Source organism: Schistocerca piceifrons, chromosome 2, assembly GCF_021461385.2.
Source record: "Schistocerca piceifrons isolate TAMUIC-IGC-003096 chromosome 2, iqSchPice1.1, whole genome shotgun sequence".
Classification (NCBI taxonomy): Eukaryota; Metazoa; Arthropoda; class Insecta; order Orthoptera; family Acrididae; genus Schistocerca; species Schistocerca piceifrons.
Window position 1 is genome coordinate 803375922 of NC_060139.1, and position 18654 is coordinate 803394575.

An 18654-nucleotide genomic window follows, 5' to 3' on the forward strand; every position below is an offset into this window, starting at 1 on the left:
CCTTTTTGCAGTTTCTTCAGTTTTAATCTACAGGTCATAACCAATAGATTGTGGTCAGAGTCCACATCTGCCCCTGGAAATGTCTTACAATTTAAAACCTGGTTCCTAAATCTCTGTCTTACCATTATATAATCTATCTGATACCTTTTAGTATCTCCAGGGTTCTTCCATGTATACAACCTTCTTTCATGATTCTTAAACCAAGTGTTAGTTATGATTATGTTGTGCTCTGTGCAAAATTCTACCAGGCGGCTCAGTAAAACTTTGAAACACGCATCTACGAGGGCAGTTCAATAAGTAATGCAACACATTTTTTTTCTCGGCCAATTTTGGTTGAAAAAACCGGAAATTTCTTGTGGAATATTTTCAAACATTCCCGCTTCGTCTCGTATAGTTTCATTGACTTCCGACAGGTGGCAGCGCTCGCTGTACGGAGCTGTTAAAATGGCGTCTGTAACGGATGTGTGTTGCAAACAACGGGCATTGATCGAGTTTCTTTTGGCGGAAAACCAGGGCATCTCAGATATTCATAGGCGCTTGCAGAATGTATACGGTGATTTGGCAGTGGACAAAAGCACGGTGAGTCGTTGGGCAAAGCGTGTGTCATCATCGCCGCAAGGTCAAGGAAGACTGTCTGATCTCCCGCGTGCGGGCCGGCCGTGCACAGCTGTGACTCCTGCAATGGCGGAGCGTGCGAACACACTCGTTCGAGATGATCGACGGATCACCATCAAACAACTCAGTGCTCAACTTGACATCTCTGTTGGTAGTGCTGTCACAATTGTTCACCAGTTGGGATATTCAAAGGTTTGTTCCCGCTGGGTCCCTCGTTGTCTAACCGAACACCATAAAGAGCAAAGGAGAACCATCTGTGCGGAATTGCTTGCTCGTCATGTGGCTGAGGGTGACAATTTCTTGTCAAAGATTGTTACAGGCGATGAAACATGGGTTCATCACTTCGAACCTGAAACAAAATGGCAATCAATGGAGTGGCGCCACACCCACTCCCCTACCAAGAAAAAGTTTAAAGCCATACCCTCAGCCGGTAAATCATGGTTACAGTCTTCTGGGACGCTGAAGGGGTTATTCTGTTCGATGTCCTTCCCCATGGTCAAACGATCAACTCTGAAGTGTATTGTGCTACTCTTCAGAAATTGAAGAAACGACTTCAGCGTGTTCGTAGGCACAAAAATCTGAACGAACTTCTCCTTCCTCATGACAACGCAAGACCTCACACAAGTCTTCACACCCGAGAGGAGCTGACAAAACTTCAGTGGACTGTTCTTCCTCATGCACCCTACAGCCCCGATCTCGCACCGTCGGATTTCCATATGTTTGGCCCAATGAAGGACGCAATCCGTGGGGGGCACTACGCGGATGATGAAGAAGTTATTGATGCAGTACGACGCTGGCTCCGACATCGACCAGTGGAATGGTACCGTGCAGGCATACAGGCCCTCATTTGAAGGTGGCGTAAGGCCGTAGCATTGAATGGAGATTACGTTGAAAAATAGTGTTGTGTAGCTAAAAGATTGGGGAATAACCTGGTGTATTTCAATGCTGAATAAAACAACCCCTGTTTCAGAAAAAAAATGTGTTGCATTACTTATTGAACTGCCCTCGTATTTTGTACGAGCTGTAAATAAATAGTTGTGACTATTAAAGTTCCAACCCTCGTATAATACTCCTCAAACAAATGTAGCACGGTTCTGGCTCCTAGACACGGACAGTTGAACTGCTGAAAGACGACATCAAGCATGAAGGGGTGCAGGTAGTTCGCAGCTGTCAGTGCATCTTCGATTACTACCATAGGTCCTAAGCAAACGCAGGAGAATGCCTCCCATACCATAATAACTACCACGTGCCTGCGTCAGTGGCGCACTGCACGCTTCGGGCCGCCTCTGTGACGGTGTTTGTGGAGACGAGCAAAGGCCTAGTGTAGGAAAAATGATTCACCTGAGGAGCCGACACGTTTCCATTGATCGACGGTCGAATTCCGATGGTCCCATGCCCACTGCAATCGTAATTTGTAATGGCGTTGGGTCAAAATTTGAACACATAGGGATCGTCTACTGTGGAGCTCCATGTTCAACAACGTACCGTGAACGGTGTACTCTGAAACATTTGTGCGTGCACCAGCATTGTGCTCTTTCGGCAGAGATGCCGCACATCACCATCTATCGTACTTTACAGAGCGGACAAGCCTCCGAAACCCATGTTCTGTGAACAGTCCAACCATTTAGCGTCTAGTGGTACTTTCACTGTCCTCTCACCTCTTGCTGTAGATGCTCACGACAGTAGCGCGTGAACATTCGCCCGCCTTCGCCCTCTCGAGATACTCGTTCACAGGCTCTGCGTAATAATAATCTTTCCTTTGTCGAAGTCGCTTATCTCAAGAGACTTCCCCATTTGCACCCCATATCATCGCTATGGTGATCCCCTGTCCACGTCTGCTCCGCTTACATATGTTTCTTACCGCGTCACGTGTCCTCAGCACCACCAGGCGGCATTCAACGTCGCGGTGGGCACTGGTCATAATATTTTGGCTTATCAGTGTGGTACTATGCTATAATTTTGCAGGTACATCAAGTAGTGTGCATATGGGGTGAATAGAGTTAGTAGTAAAGCAATAATAAATTAAAACGTCATACCTGTGAGACTCGGCTCTGTTTCGGAAGTGTTGTTTTAAGCGATGATTTATTGAGAAAAAGCCGAAATTCCAACGCAGGGATCCAGAAATTGCAATGAGAATTAGGTGCTTTGTATTAAAAATGGAAGCAGCTACAAAAATATGCTGTAATATTGTAGGAGTTTCAGAAATGAAAAGTAACACTTTTCTTTTATAACCTGGGAACATAGATCAGGTCACTTCTTTAAAAGTCATTACTATGGAAGAAGATACCAATTTTTAATCAGTCGACGGTTGATGACAAAGGTTTATGCATGGAATCGATCATCTGAGAAATAAAGATTCTGAGTGTGCAGTTGCAGACGCGAAGAGACGAGAGTATAGCGAATATGAAACTCAACAATTCACTAAGTTGCGAAGTTATGCACTTCGTCGTCATCATCTTGGACAGTTTCCAGCCTCTGGCCGGGTCTGTATGGAACATGAACCTCTCCATCGTCTTCTGTCTTGCCACCATCTCTCCGTCTTCACCTTGGTCCAGTCTTCTCATTCCTTCTGGACGCATTCCTCTACTCCTTTCAGCCATCTGTCTCTCGGTCTTCCTCTTGAGCTCTTTCCTTCCAGTTTCATCTCGTGTATCCTCCTGGGTATCCTCTTCTCCTCCATTCTCTTAACGTGTCCATACCATCTCAGCCTTGACTTCTCTATCTCCTCCTGTAATGTTTCCACCTTCAATAACTCTCCGATCCTCTCATTTCTTAACGTGTCTACCTTTGTCACTCCAATACTGTTTCTCAAGAATTTCATCTCACTAGCTTGCACTTTGATTTTCTCTGTTCCTTTCATAACCCAGGTTTCTGATGCATATGTCAGGATTGGCACATAGTATGACCGGTATACTGATTTGGGGTACATCCTTGGTCCATTTCAGGCTTCTGACACTTTTCCGAAATGCTTCTGCTTTTCTCTCCCGCTCGTTTATTTTTCTGTCGTTTTTTCCATCTTCCTGTATCAGGCTTCCTAGGTACTTGAAACTCTCCACTCTCCTCAATCGTTTCTCACCAATTGTTATTCCAGTTGTTCCTCCCTCCTTCTTTCTTGTTGTGATAATTATCTCACTCTTACTTATACTAAATTTCATCCCAAATTCTTGTACTGTTCGTTTCCATACACCCAACTGCTCTTTTACTTCCTCCTCCTTATTTCCCTAAATCATCAGATCATCTGCAAACACTATAGCTTTCATCTGCCTATCACCAATTACTTGTGCTACTGTACTCATTATATCATCCATCACTACAATGCAGAGTAATGGTGAAAGTGCACGTCCCTGCCTCAAGCCAATCTTCTGTTCAGTCCAAGCTGATCTCTCTCCTCCCTCTTTCACACAGCTCACACTTCCATGGTACATTTCCCGTATCCTCCAAATAATCTGTTTTGCTGCTCCTCTGTTCTCCAGAGCTTTCCACACTTTGCTTCTACGTACACTATCATATGCTTTTTGAATGTCTAGGAAGGTCATTAGTTGATCTATTCCATATTCATAGTGCTGTTCCTGCAGCTGTCTTACTGCAAAAATTAGATCCACTGTGGACCTTCCTGTTCTGAAGTCTGTTGCTCTTCCCTCAATCTTCTTTCTAATTTTGCCCAAATTCGTGCTTCCAAAATTTTCTCAAAAATCTTTGCACAATGAGTCATCAATGTTATCCCTCGATAGTTCTTGCACTCTTTTCTATTCACCTTCTTAAAGATCGGGACTATTATTCCCATCTTCCAGTCTTCTGGGATCATCTTCTGTCCCCACACAATTTTCATTACTCGATATAGCCTTTGTATCCTCACCTCCCTTGCTGCTCTCTCCATCTCTACACTTAGCTCATCCAGACCTGGTGACTGCCCTCCCTTCATCTTGCCCAATGCCTCTTCCACTTCTCCCCATGTAAGGTCTTATTCTATTTGCTCTTCCTCCTCTTTTTTTCTCCTTGGCTTGTTCTTCCTCATCCAGGTCCCATCCAGGTTCAGGAGATCTTCAAAATACTCCTTCACATATTCTTGAGTTCCTCCTTATTCTCTACATCTTGTCCACTTTTGTTCACTATTCGAGCATAATCTGTCATACCGTTCTTCCTCTTACTTTTAATCATCCCACATAACACCTTTTTTGAACCTTCACTATCCTCCTCCATCATTCTGGTCCACTGTTCCATCCACTTTCTTCTTTCCTCCGCCACCACTCGTTTTGCTTCTTCCTTGCCTGATACTCTTCCCTTGTCTCTGCTGTTCTCTTCTGGAACCATACCCTAAAGGATCTATTCTTCTTTTGAACTATATCATTTCTTTTATCATTCCACCAGGATGTTTCTTTTCATCTCTTTTTGTTGCTTGTCCTCCCACATATTGCTTCCGCCACACATACTAATGTTTCCTTGAATCCACCTCATTCCTCTTTTTTTGGTACATCCTTTGCGATGCTTTCCTTTACTACTTGTAGGTACTGTAGCCTGCTTTCTCCTCCTTCAACTTCCATACCCTTATATGTCTTTCCTGGTTTTCTGTCCCTTTATTATCCTTAGTCCCCCTCAGGTTAATTACCAGCAAACGGTGGTCGTTATCCAAGGCCTCTGATGGTAATACCTTAAAGTCAATGATGTTCCTATTCATCTCACTATCATATAGAAAGTAGTCAGCTATCGACTTTCTCTTTAAGTCTTGACTGTACAGGTTATGCACTTACAATGTAAATTTATACCACAAATTATCTCAGAATAGAAAAAGGAAGAAAAGAAAATACACTACTAATTCAAAGCTAGTAATTTTACTCACATTTTGGTCATTAACTTACTGTGGAAAATAGCAGGCAAAAGTTGTCTCTGAAACTCTCACTGAAGAGTGCTTTTCAGTGCTATGGTGAGGCATTGGTTGGCAACATAATTAAGTACGAGAAAATTCGGAAGTGCGTGCATGTGTTTTACTTAAAACTATTCTAGAAAGATACTTCTTGTATTTATCTTACAGCATCATGAGAAAAATTAAGATTAAAATAAAAAATAAAGAAATGTAAAGAAAACGGATAGGCGGTGCTTTACGAAAAACTTTTACATTGCTGTGAACAATGATGTGACACAGTAATTATTTTCCTTTTTGAGTATTTCTTTTCGTATGCAGAGGATGAGTCGAAGCCAATATACAATCCTTTTGTAATTCTTCTTTTTAATATATGGTTACTATGATATTATGGAAACAACTACCGCTGTGTTGGGATCAGGTTTCCAAAATTTTAGAATTTTGGAGTTCTTTCCAGTAGCCTTTGTCGATTTTCGATATTAGAATATTGAGTTTGCTCAGTTTGAAACCTTAATTTACTAGTTCTCATTGGATTAGTTGGTGTTTCACAGTGTAGAAGTTTCTTAAATTATTCGATAGAATTTCGCTGTTTTCCTCACTCGGTGTTCAGAGGGCTTCATCTTACTTTCGAAAACGAAGGATTATGGTGATGATGATGAGGGGGGGGGGGTGGTATTGGGTGGTGTGGAGGGGTGTCCTGTCGCCCTTGAATCCTCTTTTTAAAAGGGGACTTATTTCTCTGGAAATTTTGATCTACCTTGTCCAGCATTCCTTCTCCGTATTTCCACTTATCACTGCAGAATTTTAGTGATTGCGGTATTATTATTAATGATATGTTTTTCTAGTGAAGTATACATACAAAACACTACCTTGTAGAATCTAGAAAAAGGCTACGTTTCAGGCAGCTGGGTGGGGTATGAACGAGTACGACGATTTCGCTGACACGCTGCACGTCGTCGACATGCCAGTCATCGACGACAGACGCTGCATCGAGGAACAAGAGCGAGACTTCAGAAAGTACGTGCGTTATACCACGTTCTGCGCCGGTTACCGTAATGGTAAGTTCATGATTGTGACAAATAATGCTGTTCCCGCATTACTCTGTGCTTGTAGCTAGAAAGAATTTCTTTCCTTGAGTAAGTGCTGTGTCTAAATTAGTAAAGAGAATGTGTTGTTCCTTGCCACCACCACAAGTCAGCTAGACCAATTCGGGAAACGCCATAGTGATCACTTGACAATGGCAGCTTTGTACCTTTAATGTCTGTTGTTGTTTTCTGCAGTCACATCTAACATAATTTTTTACGACATTTCTTTTTCTCTGACTTTCATCCGACTTGAGACTATGTAAGGGGGGCACCAGTGCAATTTGTTAGTGTAAGTTGCCTACATTCAGGGGCAAGGATAAATTCAGAGGCAAACCTATTGTTCTCTTTTAATCGACAGGTCTTTAACCTATTGTTCTGCTAAGAGGATTATGGCCCCCGGGGGATAATCCATCCTTTTTACTGACAGATCCTTTACCTATTGTTAGATTGAGTGGTTTTCTAAGAATTTAACCATATAATTCCAAGAAGAGATGTTTGAGTGGTCAACAAAATCCCTGCCCACACTGTTACGAGTCCTCCTCGATATGTCTCTTTCCACAAAGTTTGGGTCCCAAAATAGTGTTTCACGCTCTCTCCAGATGCGAATTCATCGAGAATCACTGTCCCGGCCAAACTGAGACTCATCTATGTAAAGAACATTGGCTCAATGTTCGACCATCCAGGTGGCATGTTGATGGCTCCACTCTAGATGTTCCCTTCTTTGAAGATGCGTCAGAGGTACACATACAGTGGATCCCTGACAATAAAGGCTACTCTGCCAAGGCCTTCTATACACCGCTTCTTTCTATACAACACGTCCAGTTATTGCTGCAACGTCAGATGCTAGTTGTCGTACAGTACTAAGGCTGTACAGCCAAATAACGGTCCTCTCTTTCTGATGTTACATGCGATCGGCCCTGGCCTGGTCTTCAGGATATAGTTTCGATCTCTGTAAGCTGTTGCCACATCCGAAAAACAACAGAACGATTCACATTAAGCCATTGGACCACGTCAGTTTCCGACTATCCTGCTTCCATTCTTTCCATGGCCCTTCGTCGCAGAGAGCCTTGTAGGCGTCTTGTCTGTGCCATACTGCACCGTATGTGGCTGTGTACACAGTGACTGTGGATCTGGGCCTACCCGGCACACACTATCCCGTTTGATAGGTGCCCTGATGTCATCGTTGACAACGTTGACCGAAATGTCATCTTCCATGCAGGAAACTATTGTACAGACAACTGTTTGTATAAACATATCATGAATTAGACACAGGACGGGGAAATAGTGGTTTGTTGCTTTAAATATGGATGCAGCGACAACAACAGCAACAACAACAACTACTACTACTGCTACAGATTGGATCATGGTTTAACTGTGGGTAAGGGTCTCTCTCCCGGCCAGTGCAGAAGGGCTGCTCTGTAGTCAGCAGACTGGCGCGCCTCACGATCGCTACTTGGTGTGCTCGATAGGATTTTTTTCACCAGGTACGTTTAGTGGAAACATTGTGATGGAGGAGGCTGTTTGTGATCTCAAACGTTGGTGCCTACAAGACCTCGGATATATTTAGCACCATGATATTTTTGTGGTGAAAATTTCATTACTTGATTTGCATAATGTTTGTGTGTCTTAGTCAAACGTTGAAAATATACTTTTATTACGAAGAAGCATCATCGTAAGGTGCAGGTGAGTGTTGTAAGCGATCTGTTTGATTCCTGTAAATTGCTAAGCAATTAATTTGATAGGCTAGTGCAAATGGCTTATTCCACTCTCCCTTTGCTTCCAGTGTTAGCCAATAGGAACACTGTGTTCTGAGGAGAGATGAAAATCTCCATGTGCATGTTCTATGTCGTTGGTTCTCGCAGACAAACAGGGAGTGACCTATTGAGAAAGACAGAGACAGGAAGTGTGTCTGAAATTTTCTGATCAAACAGAATGCCATCACTTGATGCTGTGTTTGAGGGGTGTGATATTAAAGGAGGCTGATATGTGGTCCGTGGTCGATGGTTTTTAGCAATTTGATCTGTAAAATTGGACATTGGGCAGTTAAGACCCCCCTGGTGGTACCCTGACGATAGACACTCGCAGAAAGACCTCGAACAGTGGCCACTATACCACACTTCATTCAATTTGCGATCTGTAGACCTCTTTTGCAGGGTGTAACAGTCAGTGGAGTATGTATGTATCTTTGCTGCTGGAATTCTCGTAATTTGTAAATCTGCAGAAAGTGGCGGTGGGTTCCGAAATATGTCATGAACTTTTAGATATATAATTGTTCTGATTTTCCTGTCTGTGCTTCTAAAGGTGAGAAAAGTAAAAATAAGATCCTTAACATCCCTGACTCTGGCAGCTAATATAAACGAAGTCCACTCAGTGTTTCCATGCGCAATCAGAATAAAAAAGCGCTGAAATTGTCTAAATATTCCATATTGCTTTGTCACCCACAAATTGTCTCAATGAACAGTATTCCATACTCTTTAGTCAATTTTCTGACAAATTCTTTAACTATGTAAATAAACTATATTCCAAACACTGCCTTGTAACCCATAAATTATTTAAATAAACAATATTCCACATATTTTCCAAATTGTTTAAACAATATTTCATACACTGCAATCGATTTCCTACGAAATGGCCGACCAAATGAGTCTTTTTCCCTCCAATTTCATGGTGGGAGTGGGGGGCTGGGAGGTTTCCTAGAGGAAGTGGGTTAATTAATTGATATATTTAATTAATTAGTCGATCAAATTGATATTAAGTGTCTTGTATCAGTGATGGGAGTTGCCAAAGAGATGGGGGAGGGGGAGGGGTATGGGGAGGAGGGGAGTTGGGGGTATCTTGGAAGACCACATAACTGAACAATAGGTAAAGGACATGTCAATCAAAAGGATGGATTATCCCCAGGGGGTCATAGTCGTCTTAGCAGACTGATGGGTTAAGGACCTGTCAATCAAAAGACAACAAAAGGTTTGCACCTGAATTTGTGCTTGCCCCTGAATGTACAAAACCCACACTAACAAATTTCACTGGTGCCCCTCCTTGTTCCACTACTAATATTTGCCTGCTAATTTTACAGGTGTTTATGAGGTGCAGTTGTGACACAAGATGGGCTGCTCTTTTCGACGTGTTACAGATATCCCGTTTTGTTCAAAAACTATTAATATTTTTCGCAACTTTTAGTATTATTCACGTCAGTGATTTCTTAGCATACTGAGATGATGCATTGTAGAATGATTAACACTTGCTGTTCGTAACGAAGACACACATTATTACATCTTTTTTATGGCACTGTGGTGCAACATGTGATATGGTCGAAGTGAAGAGAATAGCCGATCTGCTTTTCAAACCAAATGTTTCTTCCCTTCATAGACATTGAGTATGGTTTTGACAAAATGCACAGTTAAAGAAGTCGTTTTCCATACATGAAGTGTAAGTATTTTGATTGATGCGTGATGTGCAATATACAAGTCAGTAACGTGAGACACTTACCATGTGAAGCTAGTAGTACTAATTCAGGAGGTGATAATGTTTCCCTATCTCACCCTTCCACTATAAAGATGTTCTGGCTCTAGACAACAGAAGCGTAAAACAGCCATACTAGCATGTAACTCTTCAGATACTTGAATATTTGAGTACAGATTCCGAAAGATTAAAATAATTTTACGCAATATGCAGGAAGTCTTCTGATTTATTTTGTATTGAAATCCCCAAAGTACAATAAACGGCGATTTGAATAAAATCTGTCTCATAGTCACTCCATGCGTGTGAAACACGCTGTTTCCCCATCACTGTAAAGCCATGTAGACGACCAAACTGACAACTACGTATCTTTTTAAGTCATCAGCCCTCTGACATATCCCATAGAGCCCACCATAACGTACTCTCCTTTACCAGTGTCCTTAGGATATGAATTGCCATGAAGGTATGTTAATGTGAGAATTACTTGTGATTAATTTCTGCATCTGGTTGACAGCACACAGTTGGTTTTTGATTTGGGGGAGGGGACAAAACAGTGAGGTCATCGGTCCCATCGGATTACGGAAGAAAACCGACCGTGCCCTTTCAAAGGAACCATCCCCCTGGCACAGAACCATCCTTGATATACACTACTGTAATCTGTGCACAGGGGTCTGCCTAAACGTATATCAATAACATGTGGCCCCAGTAGTGTGGCCTAAGTTGGAAAATTCGTAACAAAACAATAAACGACAAAAATCAAGAAAACGACTTAAACCGTCAAGTGGACAAGATATACACTGATGAAAAAAAACCACAACAACAAATAATTAACGTAGAGTAATGAAATTACGGGAATAGATTTGTCTAGGTAACATATGTAACCGATTAATATTGAAAGATCACAGATTAATATAAGTGCAAGATAACCCATTGAAAATGTGAAATGCTGATACTTTAATAACTGGTGTAACCGCCAGAATGTTGAATGCAAGCTTACAAACGTGTATGCATTGTATTTTACAGGTGCCAGATGTGAGTTTATGTTGCACTTGGTTAGTGAATACAAGGATAGTTAAAGCTGGTTCAGATGACGCTGGAGTTGTCGTCTGATGATGTTCCACACGTCCTCTATTGGAGACAGATCTGATGATCGAACAGACCAAGACAACATGTCGACACTCTGCAGAGCACGTTGGGTTACAGCAGTGGTATGTGGGCGAGCGTTATCCTGTTGGAAAACACTCCCTGGAATGCTGCTCATAAAAGCCAGTACAACATGTCGAATCACCAGACTGACGTTCAAATCTGCAGTAAGTTTGCGTGAGATAATCAAGAGAGTACTCCTACTGTCCCAGACTGTAAGTCCAGGTGTAGGTCCGGAGTGTGTATCACGCAGACAAGGTGGTTGCATGTCCTCAACTGGCCTCCTTACTACAAACACACAGCCATTACTGGACGGAGGCAGATCCAACTTTCACCATAAAACGCAACAGAACTCAACTGTGCCCTTCACTGAGCTCTTACTTAACACCACGGAAATCACAAATGGCGGTGGTTTGTGGTCAATGGAATGCACGCTACAGGGCATTTGGCTCGGAGCAGTCCTTGAAGTAACCGATTTGTAACAGTCTGTTGTGTCACTGTGATTCCAACTGCTGCTCAAATTGCTGCTGCAGATGCTGTACGATGCGCCAGAGCTGTATGCCGACCATGATTGTGTTCCCTCTCGGTAGTGCCACATGGCCGTGCAGAATCCAGTCATGTTACGACCGTACACTCTCGTTACCACAGCCGGCAGCAATCATGTACAGTGGTTACATTCCTGCCAAGTCTGTCTGCAATACCGCAGAAGGAACATCCAGCTTCTTGTAGCCCTATTACATAACCTTGTTGAAACTCACTGGGGTGTTAATAATGGCGCCCTTGGTGCCCTAAGACATTCATGACTAACATCAGCTCACCATTTCCAGTCTCAAAGGAAGCTAACGCTCACTACCGTTACATCGTATATTTACAGCAAACCTAATTTGCATCCCCCTAGTGGCGCTACCAGCGCCATTCTCATGCGACCGGCGCAAAATTCGAATAGACGCCGTCTTTCAGATGTAGAAAGACTCCTTCCAACTTTCGTTTATGTCACACAACTCCTTCTCAGTGTTGCGATTTTTGTTTCTGTCATTGTAATTTCTTCTAAAGTGAGAGAGGTTATTCGTTATGACGATGTATTTATTGCAAAGCAGTGTTTATGAAATATGGTATTCAACCTCAATTTTTAAGAGCAGACATGCTATTAAAACACCTATAAATCACAATCACATCAGCACTGATGCTCAGTTGGCAAGTTCGATGAAATTGCTGGAATTCACTACACGCCGCCTCCGCCTTTCAGTATTAACATTACCGCTATCTGGCTGATTGTATCTTAAGCGACAGCGATTGTGAACCACCAAACTGTAAGAGTGTGCTACCCACATTAATTGAATAATTCCTGCTGTAGGTCGAAAGAACGTCACGGAGGGTGTAAAGAACCTTCGACAATTCCTAACGTGCTGGAGCTGCAAAGATACTCACCACAGGCAGCTGCCCATCGTACATAAATCCTGTGGCCGGTTCTGAAAGTCTGCGAGTCCACGACCAGTGCGCCTATCACAGATTTGAACGTCGGACTCCGCACCGATTGCTACCCTTGCGGGACTACTTCAATCTTCACTCTGCGCCGGTGCCAGACCCACTCTCTCTAAATACCTCCGAAAACCTCATCCTCCTAAAAATGCTCCATGTGGACAACATCTGAAAATTCTCGCTACCCATTACACACGACAAGATTTCACCACGCATATGGCGTAATCAAATATCAGCGCACAATATTCCTCCATGCGACGGGCCAAAATCACTCCAACAATAGAGTGGCTTGCTGCCAAAAATTACTGACAACCCAGGGACGTCACCGTTTGATTCTCCTGAAAGCTGGCCCGAAAAATATCTACAGTTTCTGAAAAAGTTTCTCGCCTGACAGGGAACAATTTCCAGGCCGCCAACACGTCATGCATTAAAGCCTGAAAGCAGTATGAAAGGCCCTACTGCTAGGGAACAAACAGTAGTGTGTTAATGGCAGGACTCTGGCCGTCGCTGGGCGACTGTCTGGCAGCACGGGCCTTCCACAATCCACCTCTGTGACCGACCCCATCCCCCCCCCCCCCCCCACTCCCCAAACGGTCCTTGGCATCGTTGTTCCTGCAGCAGGGTGCTTTCGTCTCCCCAGAGCCGTTGCCAATTAAGGAGAGGTATCAGTGAAATTTCAACACGATCAGAAAAAAATCGCAAGGAGCTGGAAATTTGTTTCATAACACATCTTGGCGTACTGAATTAAGTGGCAAAACCAATTTGCCAACAAAATTTTTTTCATACTTTTGGATTTTTGAGTTTTGAAACTATCATTTCTTCAAACCCATACGTGGAGTTGTTGGTTATCACAGATTGTATTCACAAAAACAGTTTGAGCCAAAAATGTTTAAAATTGACGGAGGAGTAGCATTTTTTCGTTTCGGCCATTTCGATTTTTTCTAAGAAATTGAAGTATTGTGACATTTTTAACACTATATAAAAACGAAAGTTGTAGAGAAATTATAAAAATTTTGTTTCTATAATACATGAAAAAATTATATCCCAAAATAGAATTACTACGACATTATACAGTGTTTCGCCCTGTATGAGGGACAAATAAATAAAAGACGACTCTATACGTTTGAAAATTGTTATCTTTCTTTATTTTCAGTTTCTACATCACATCAGCATCGTATAAATGTGAGTAATATCCAATAACATCAAAACAATCCGGCATCATAGGTTACAACATCATGTTCGAATATACACTTCTGGCCATTAAAATTACTACACCAAGAAGAAATGCAGATGATAAACGAGTATTCATTGGACAAATATATTATACTAGAACTGTCATGTGATTACATTTTCACGCAGTTTGGGTGCATAGATCCTGAGAAATCAGTACCCAGAACAACCACCTCTGGACGTAATAACGGCCTTGATACGCCTGGGCATTGAGTCAAACAGAGCTTGGATGGCGTGTACAGGTACAGCTGCCCATGCAACTTCAACACGATACCACAGTTCATCAAGAGTAGTGACTGGCCTATTGTGACGAGCCAGTTGCTCGGCCACCATTGACCAGACGTTTCCAATCGGTGAGAGATCTGGCGAATGTGCTGGGCAGGGCAGCAGTCTAACATTTTCTGTATCCAGAGAGGCCCGTACAGGACATGCAACATGCGGTCGTGCATTAGCCTGCTGAGATGTAGGGTTTCGCAGGGATCGAATGAAGGGTAGAGCCACGGGTCGTAACACATCTGAAATGTAACGTCCACTGTTCAAAGTGCCGTCAATGCGAACAAGAGGTGACCGAGACGTGTAACTAATGGCACCCCATATCATCATGTCGGGTGATACGCCAGTATGGCGATGACGAATACACGCTTCCAATGTGCGTTCACCGCGATGTAGCCAAAAACGGATGCGACCATAATGATTCTGTAAACAGAACCTGCATTCATCCGGAAAAATGACGTTTTGCCATTCGTGCACCCAGGTTCGTCGTTGAGTACACCATCCCAGGCGCTCCTATCTGTGATGCAGCGTCAAGGGTAACCGCAGCCATGGTCTCCGAGCTGATAGTCCATGCTGCTGCAAACGACGTCGAACTGTTCGTGCAGATGGTTGTTGCCTTGCAAACGTCCCCATCTGTTGACTCAGGGATCGAGACGTGGCTGCACGATCCGTTACAGCCATGCGGATAAGATGCCTGTCATCTCGACTGCTAGCGGTACGAGGCCGTTGGGATCCAGCACGGCGTTCCGTATTACCCTCCTGAAGCCACCGATTCCATATTCTGCTAACAGTTATTGGATCTCGACCAACGCGAGCAACAATGCCGCGATACGATAAACCGCAATCGCGATAGGCTACAATCCGACCTTTATCAAAGTCGGAAACGTGATGGTACGCATTTCGCCTCCTTACACGAAGCATCACAACAACGTTTCACCAGGCAACGCCGGTCAACTGCTGTTTGTGTATGAGAAATCGGTTGGAAACTTTCCTCATGTCAGCACGTTATAGATGTCGCCACCGGCGCCAACCTTTTGTGAATGCTCTGAAAAGCTAATCATTTGTATATCACAGCATCTTCTTCATGTCGGTTAAATTTCGCGTCTGTAGCACGTCATCTTCGTGGTGTAGCAATTTTAATGGCCAGTAGTATAGCTTCTTCTCTTTGATGCTTGGCAAATCAATTTTTGGACGAATTTTTTCGATTATTTCACTTCAACTTGCTGCAATGCTCCTTTTCCCTTTTTGCTGATGCTTGTGCTGTTTGATTAGTCTATTTGAGCCCTAATTTTGTGATTATTTCTAAAATAACTATGTGAGAGCCAACATTATATTCACAAACACTGATACAAGCCGCTACTTTTACTCTCATTGCAGAAACATGGGTCTCTTTGGGACACCTATTCCATGTATCACTGTGTGAATTCTCATTAACATTTTGAGTTAGACACCAAGCACATCATATTAGTAGAGAATTATCAGTTAACCGAGTATAAAGAGGCAGTTTTTCATCTAACCAAAGTTAATTTATTGGTGTTTTTATATTAGAAGTATGAGATCCAGACTCAGTTTCTTTTGTGAATGCTGATTGGTAAAAACACCATGATGACTCTCCTTTTGAGCAGTGACAATGCTGAGGAGTTTTGTCAGTAGAAGCACAATGATACATTGATGTAAATGTTGCATCTTTCACATTCTGTAAATAATAAATTATTTGACACTCTTGCAGCTGTAAAATGTCAATCATATCGAAAAGTATGTTTATATGCACCTTTATATCACCTTTATATCTATATATTGCTTTTTTGTAATACTCAGCATGTTTTTTTATCGTAGAGTCCTTCAGCTATCCATGACACTTTCCACCAAACGTATCGAGTATTCTTTTATTTTTACTTCGTACTGGGCCAGACATTGTATAATGTCGTAGTAATTCTATTTTACGCTCAATTCTTGTCATTATAAAAACAAAATTTTTATAATTTATCTACATTTTCTGTTTGTATATAGTATTAAAAAGGCCACAATATTTCAATTTCTTAGAAAAATATCAAAATGGCCGAAACGGAAACATGCTACTCCTCCGTAAATTTTAAACATTTTTGGCTCAAAATTTTTTGTGAATACATTCCGTGATAACCAACGGCTCCACGCATGGGTTTGAAAAAAGAATGTTTTTTTTTTTCAAAACTCAAAAATCCAGAAGTATGAAAAAATATTTGTGTAGCAACTTGGATTTACCCACTTAATTCAGCATACCAAGATATATTATGAAACAAATTTTTAACCTCCTGTGATCTTTTTGCGACCGCACTGAAATTTCGCCGATGCCTCTCCTTAAGGCGGCAATGCGGTAACTTCTCAAGCAGCTTGGATTGGATTGGATTGTTTGGGGGAAGAGACCAAACAGCGAGGTCATCGGTCTCATCGGATTAGGGAAGGACGGGGAAGGAAGTCGGCCGTGCCCTTTCAAAGGAACCATCCCGGAATTTTCCTGGAGCGATTTAGGGAAATCACGGAAAACCTAAATCAGGATGGCCGGACGCGGGATTGAACCGTCGTCCTCCCGAATGCGAGTCCAGTGTGCTAACCACTGCGCCACCTCGCTCGATCAGGCAGCTTGTATCTGCCCCCACAGTAGCAACACAAACAAATCACAAAATTTTATTTAGTCAACAGAAAGAAAGACCCATCACCTCCAATTACCCAGCGCAACTAGATACCGAGGCAAGCATTTCGCAGTCACTCTCTGACCACTTTATTAAAATCGGTTATTACTCGTTTCTCCATGTGTTGTAAGCATTACCAACCTGTGAAAATATGTAACACATCTTTTCTTTTAATATACGTAATTCACGCACGCATGCGCGCGCCTATGTGTGTGTGTGTGTGTGTGTGTGTGTGTGTGTGTGTGTAGGCGGATCTCTCTCTCCCTCTCTCTCTGTCACACACACACACACATGAGCAGCGGGCCACACGCACGCGCAACGTCAGACCTGCTTCTTTTACGCATTTACCTTTCCTAAAACCAGTCTAAGTGGCAACTAATCGATCCTCAATTTTTTCCCTTCTTCTGTGTACTATTATTGTCAGCAACGTGGATGCATGGTGATAATTCTTGAACTTAACTGCCCTTGGTGTATTTGGAATATTGTGGATGACATTTTCCGAAAGTCTGATGATGTGTCTACTATCATTTAGCTTCTACTCACCAACTTGTATTGTCGTTTGGTTGCCGTTTCCCCCAGTGACATTAGAAATCGTGAATAGATATTATCTATGCCTTCTACTTATTTGATCGCAACTCATCCAAATCACTGTCAGACTCTGACCGGACCTCATGTGTCTACCAAATGGACTTCCATTTCTTCTATCACGTCAGTAGACAGTTGCGACTCCTCGCAGAGTCCTATTATGTATCCTTTCCAACTATTTGTTCTCTCCTCTACGTTTGACAGCACGGTCAATGTTAACACTTTTGATTTTAATTTCACCTTCGTTAAGATACATCAGACCAACTCACAGTGCAATGTCGTTGAAGAATCGGCTACGTGATTTCTCTTTGAGGCTAAGGGGAGTTACAGATGAAAAACGTTATATCTACGAGATATGTGAGCATAGATTACTGAAACATTTCTTGTGTATTGATGAAGTTAAATCTCGTTGGGTTTTCTTATTGCACCATTACTTCTAGTTTCTTTGAATACTACGTTTCTGTCCTCTTGCTGAGAAACCCATCGGTCAAACAATCGCAGTAGTAAGATGAAGTCTGAATTTCACCATTTCACCCTCCAAGATTCCAACATAAGAAATCGTCTGTCCAGTGGAACCCTCGTTAACTCTTTTCTCCAGAGTAATAGCTGGGGAAGTAAAACAAGAAGTTACATGTGTCTTACGTCGCTTTCGCCCAACCAAACCAAATATCACCACAACTTAAAGGAAAGCAGGGAACTAGAGCTGTAAATATGGTAAAAGGTCTCGTCGTCGTGGGAAATGCCACTTAGTGACAAAATATCTGAACTATTGGCAGATACTGTGTTCTGCAAGCTCAAGGCCGACCCTGCTTCGAAGGACTGTTAAGAAACTCACAGTTGCTATATAAATGATAATATCCGAAACCTCATTCCACAGATATCTCTGCTACAGAAAATTTAAGGCCTACCCACTACCCACAAGGCAAAATGTTCGTTGCATCCCACTTTAAAGAGAATCAACTCGCCGACTTATCTGTGGGTGCAACACTCGTATATGAAATTGTGACACTTAATTGGACAGACCGACTCGTTTGTGAAGGATTCCGCACATTTTGAGGCAATGCAGATTTATTGCTGAGTTTTGCATAAAATCTTTATTTACAAATGTTCCTACACGAAGAGTTCCACCTGCTTGAGATATCACCAAACATAGTGTACCTGTGAAAAATTTCCTGAGATAGCGACGAGATGCAGGAAAAGAGGGCAAAAATATTGTAACTGTTCAAAAATGGTTCAAATGGCTCTGAGCACTATGGGACTC

General features: G+C 42.4%; 1 protein-coding gene across 1 annotated transcript in view; it reads left to right on the plus strand.

Annotated features, from left to right (window-relative positions):
* LOC124775867 (limulus clotting factor C-like) overlaps positions 1-18654 on the plus strand; it is a 55669-nt gene that overhangs the window by 11882 nt on the left and 25133 nt on the right. The window contains exon 3 of the mRNA XM_047250701.1: positions 6375-6531. Within this exon, the coding sequence (XP_047106657.1) occupies positions 6375-6531 (157 nt within the window). The remainder of the gene's footprint in view (positions 1-6374; positions 6532-18654) is intronic.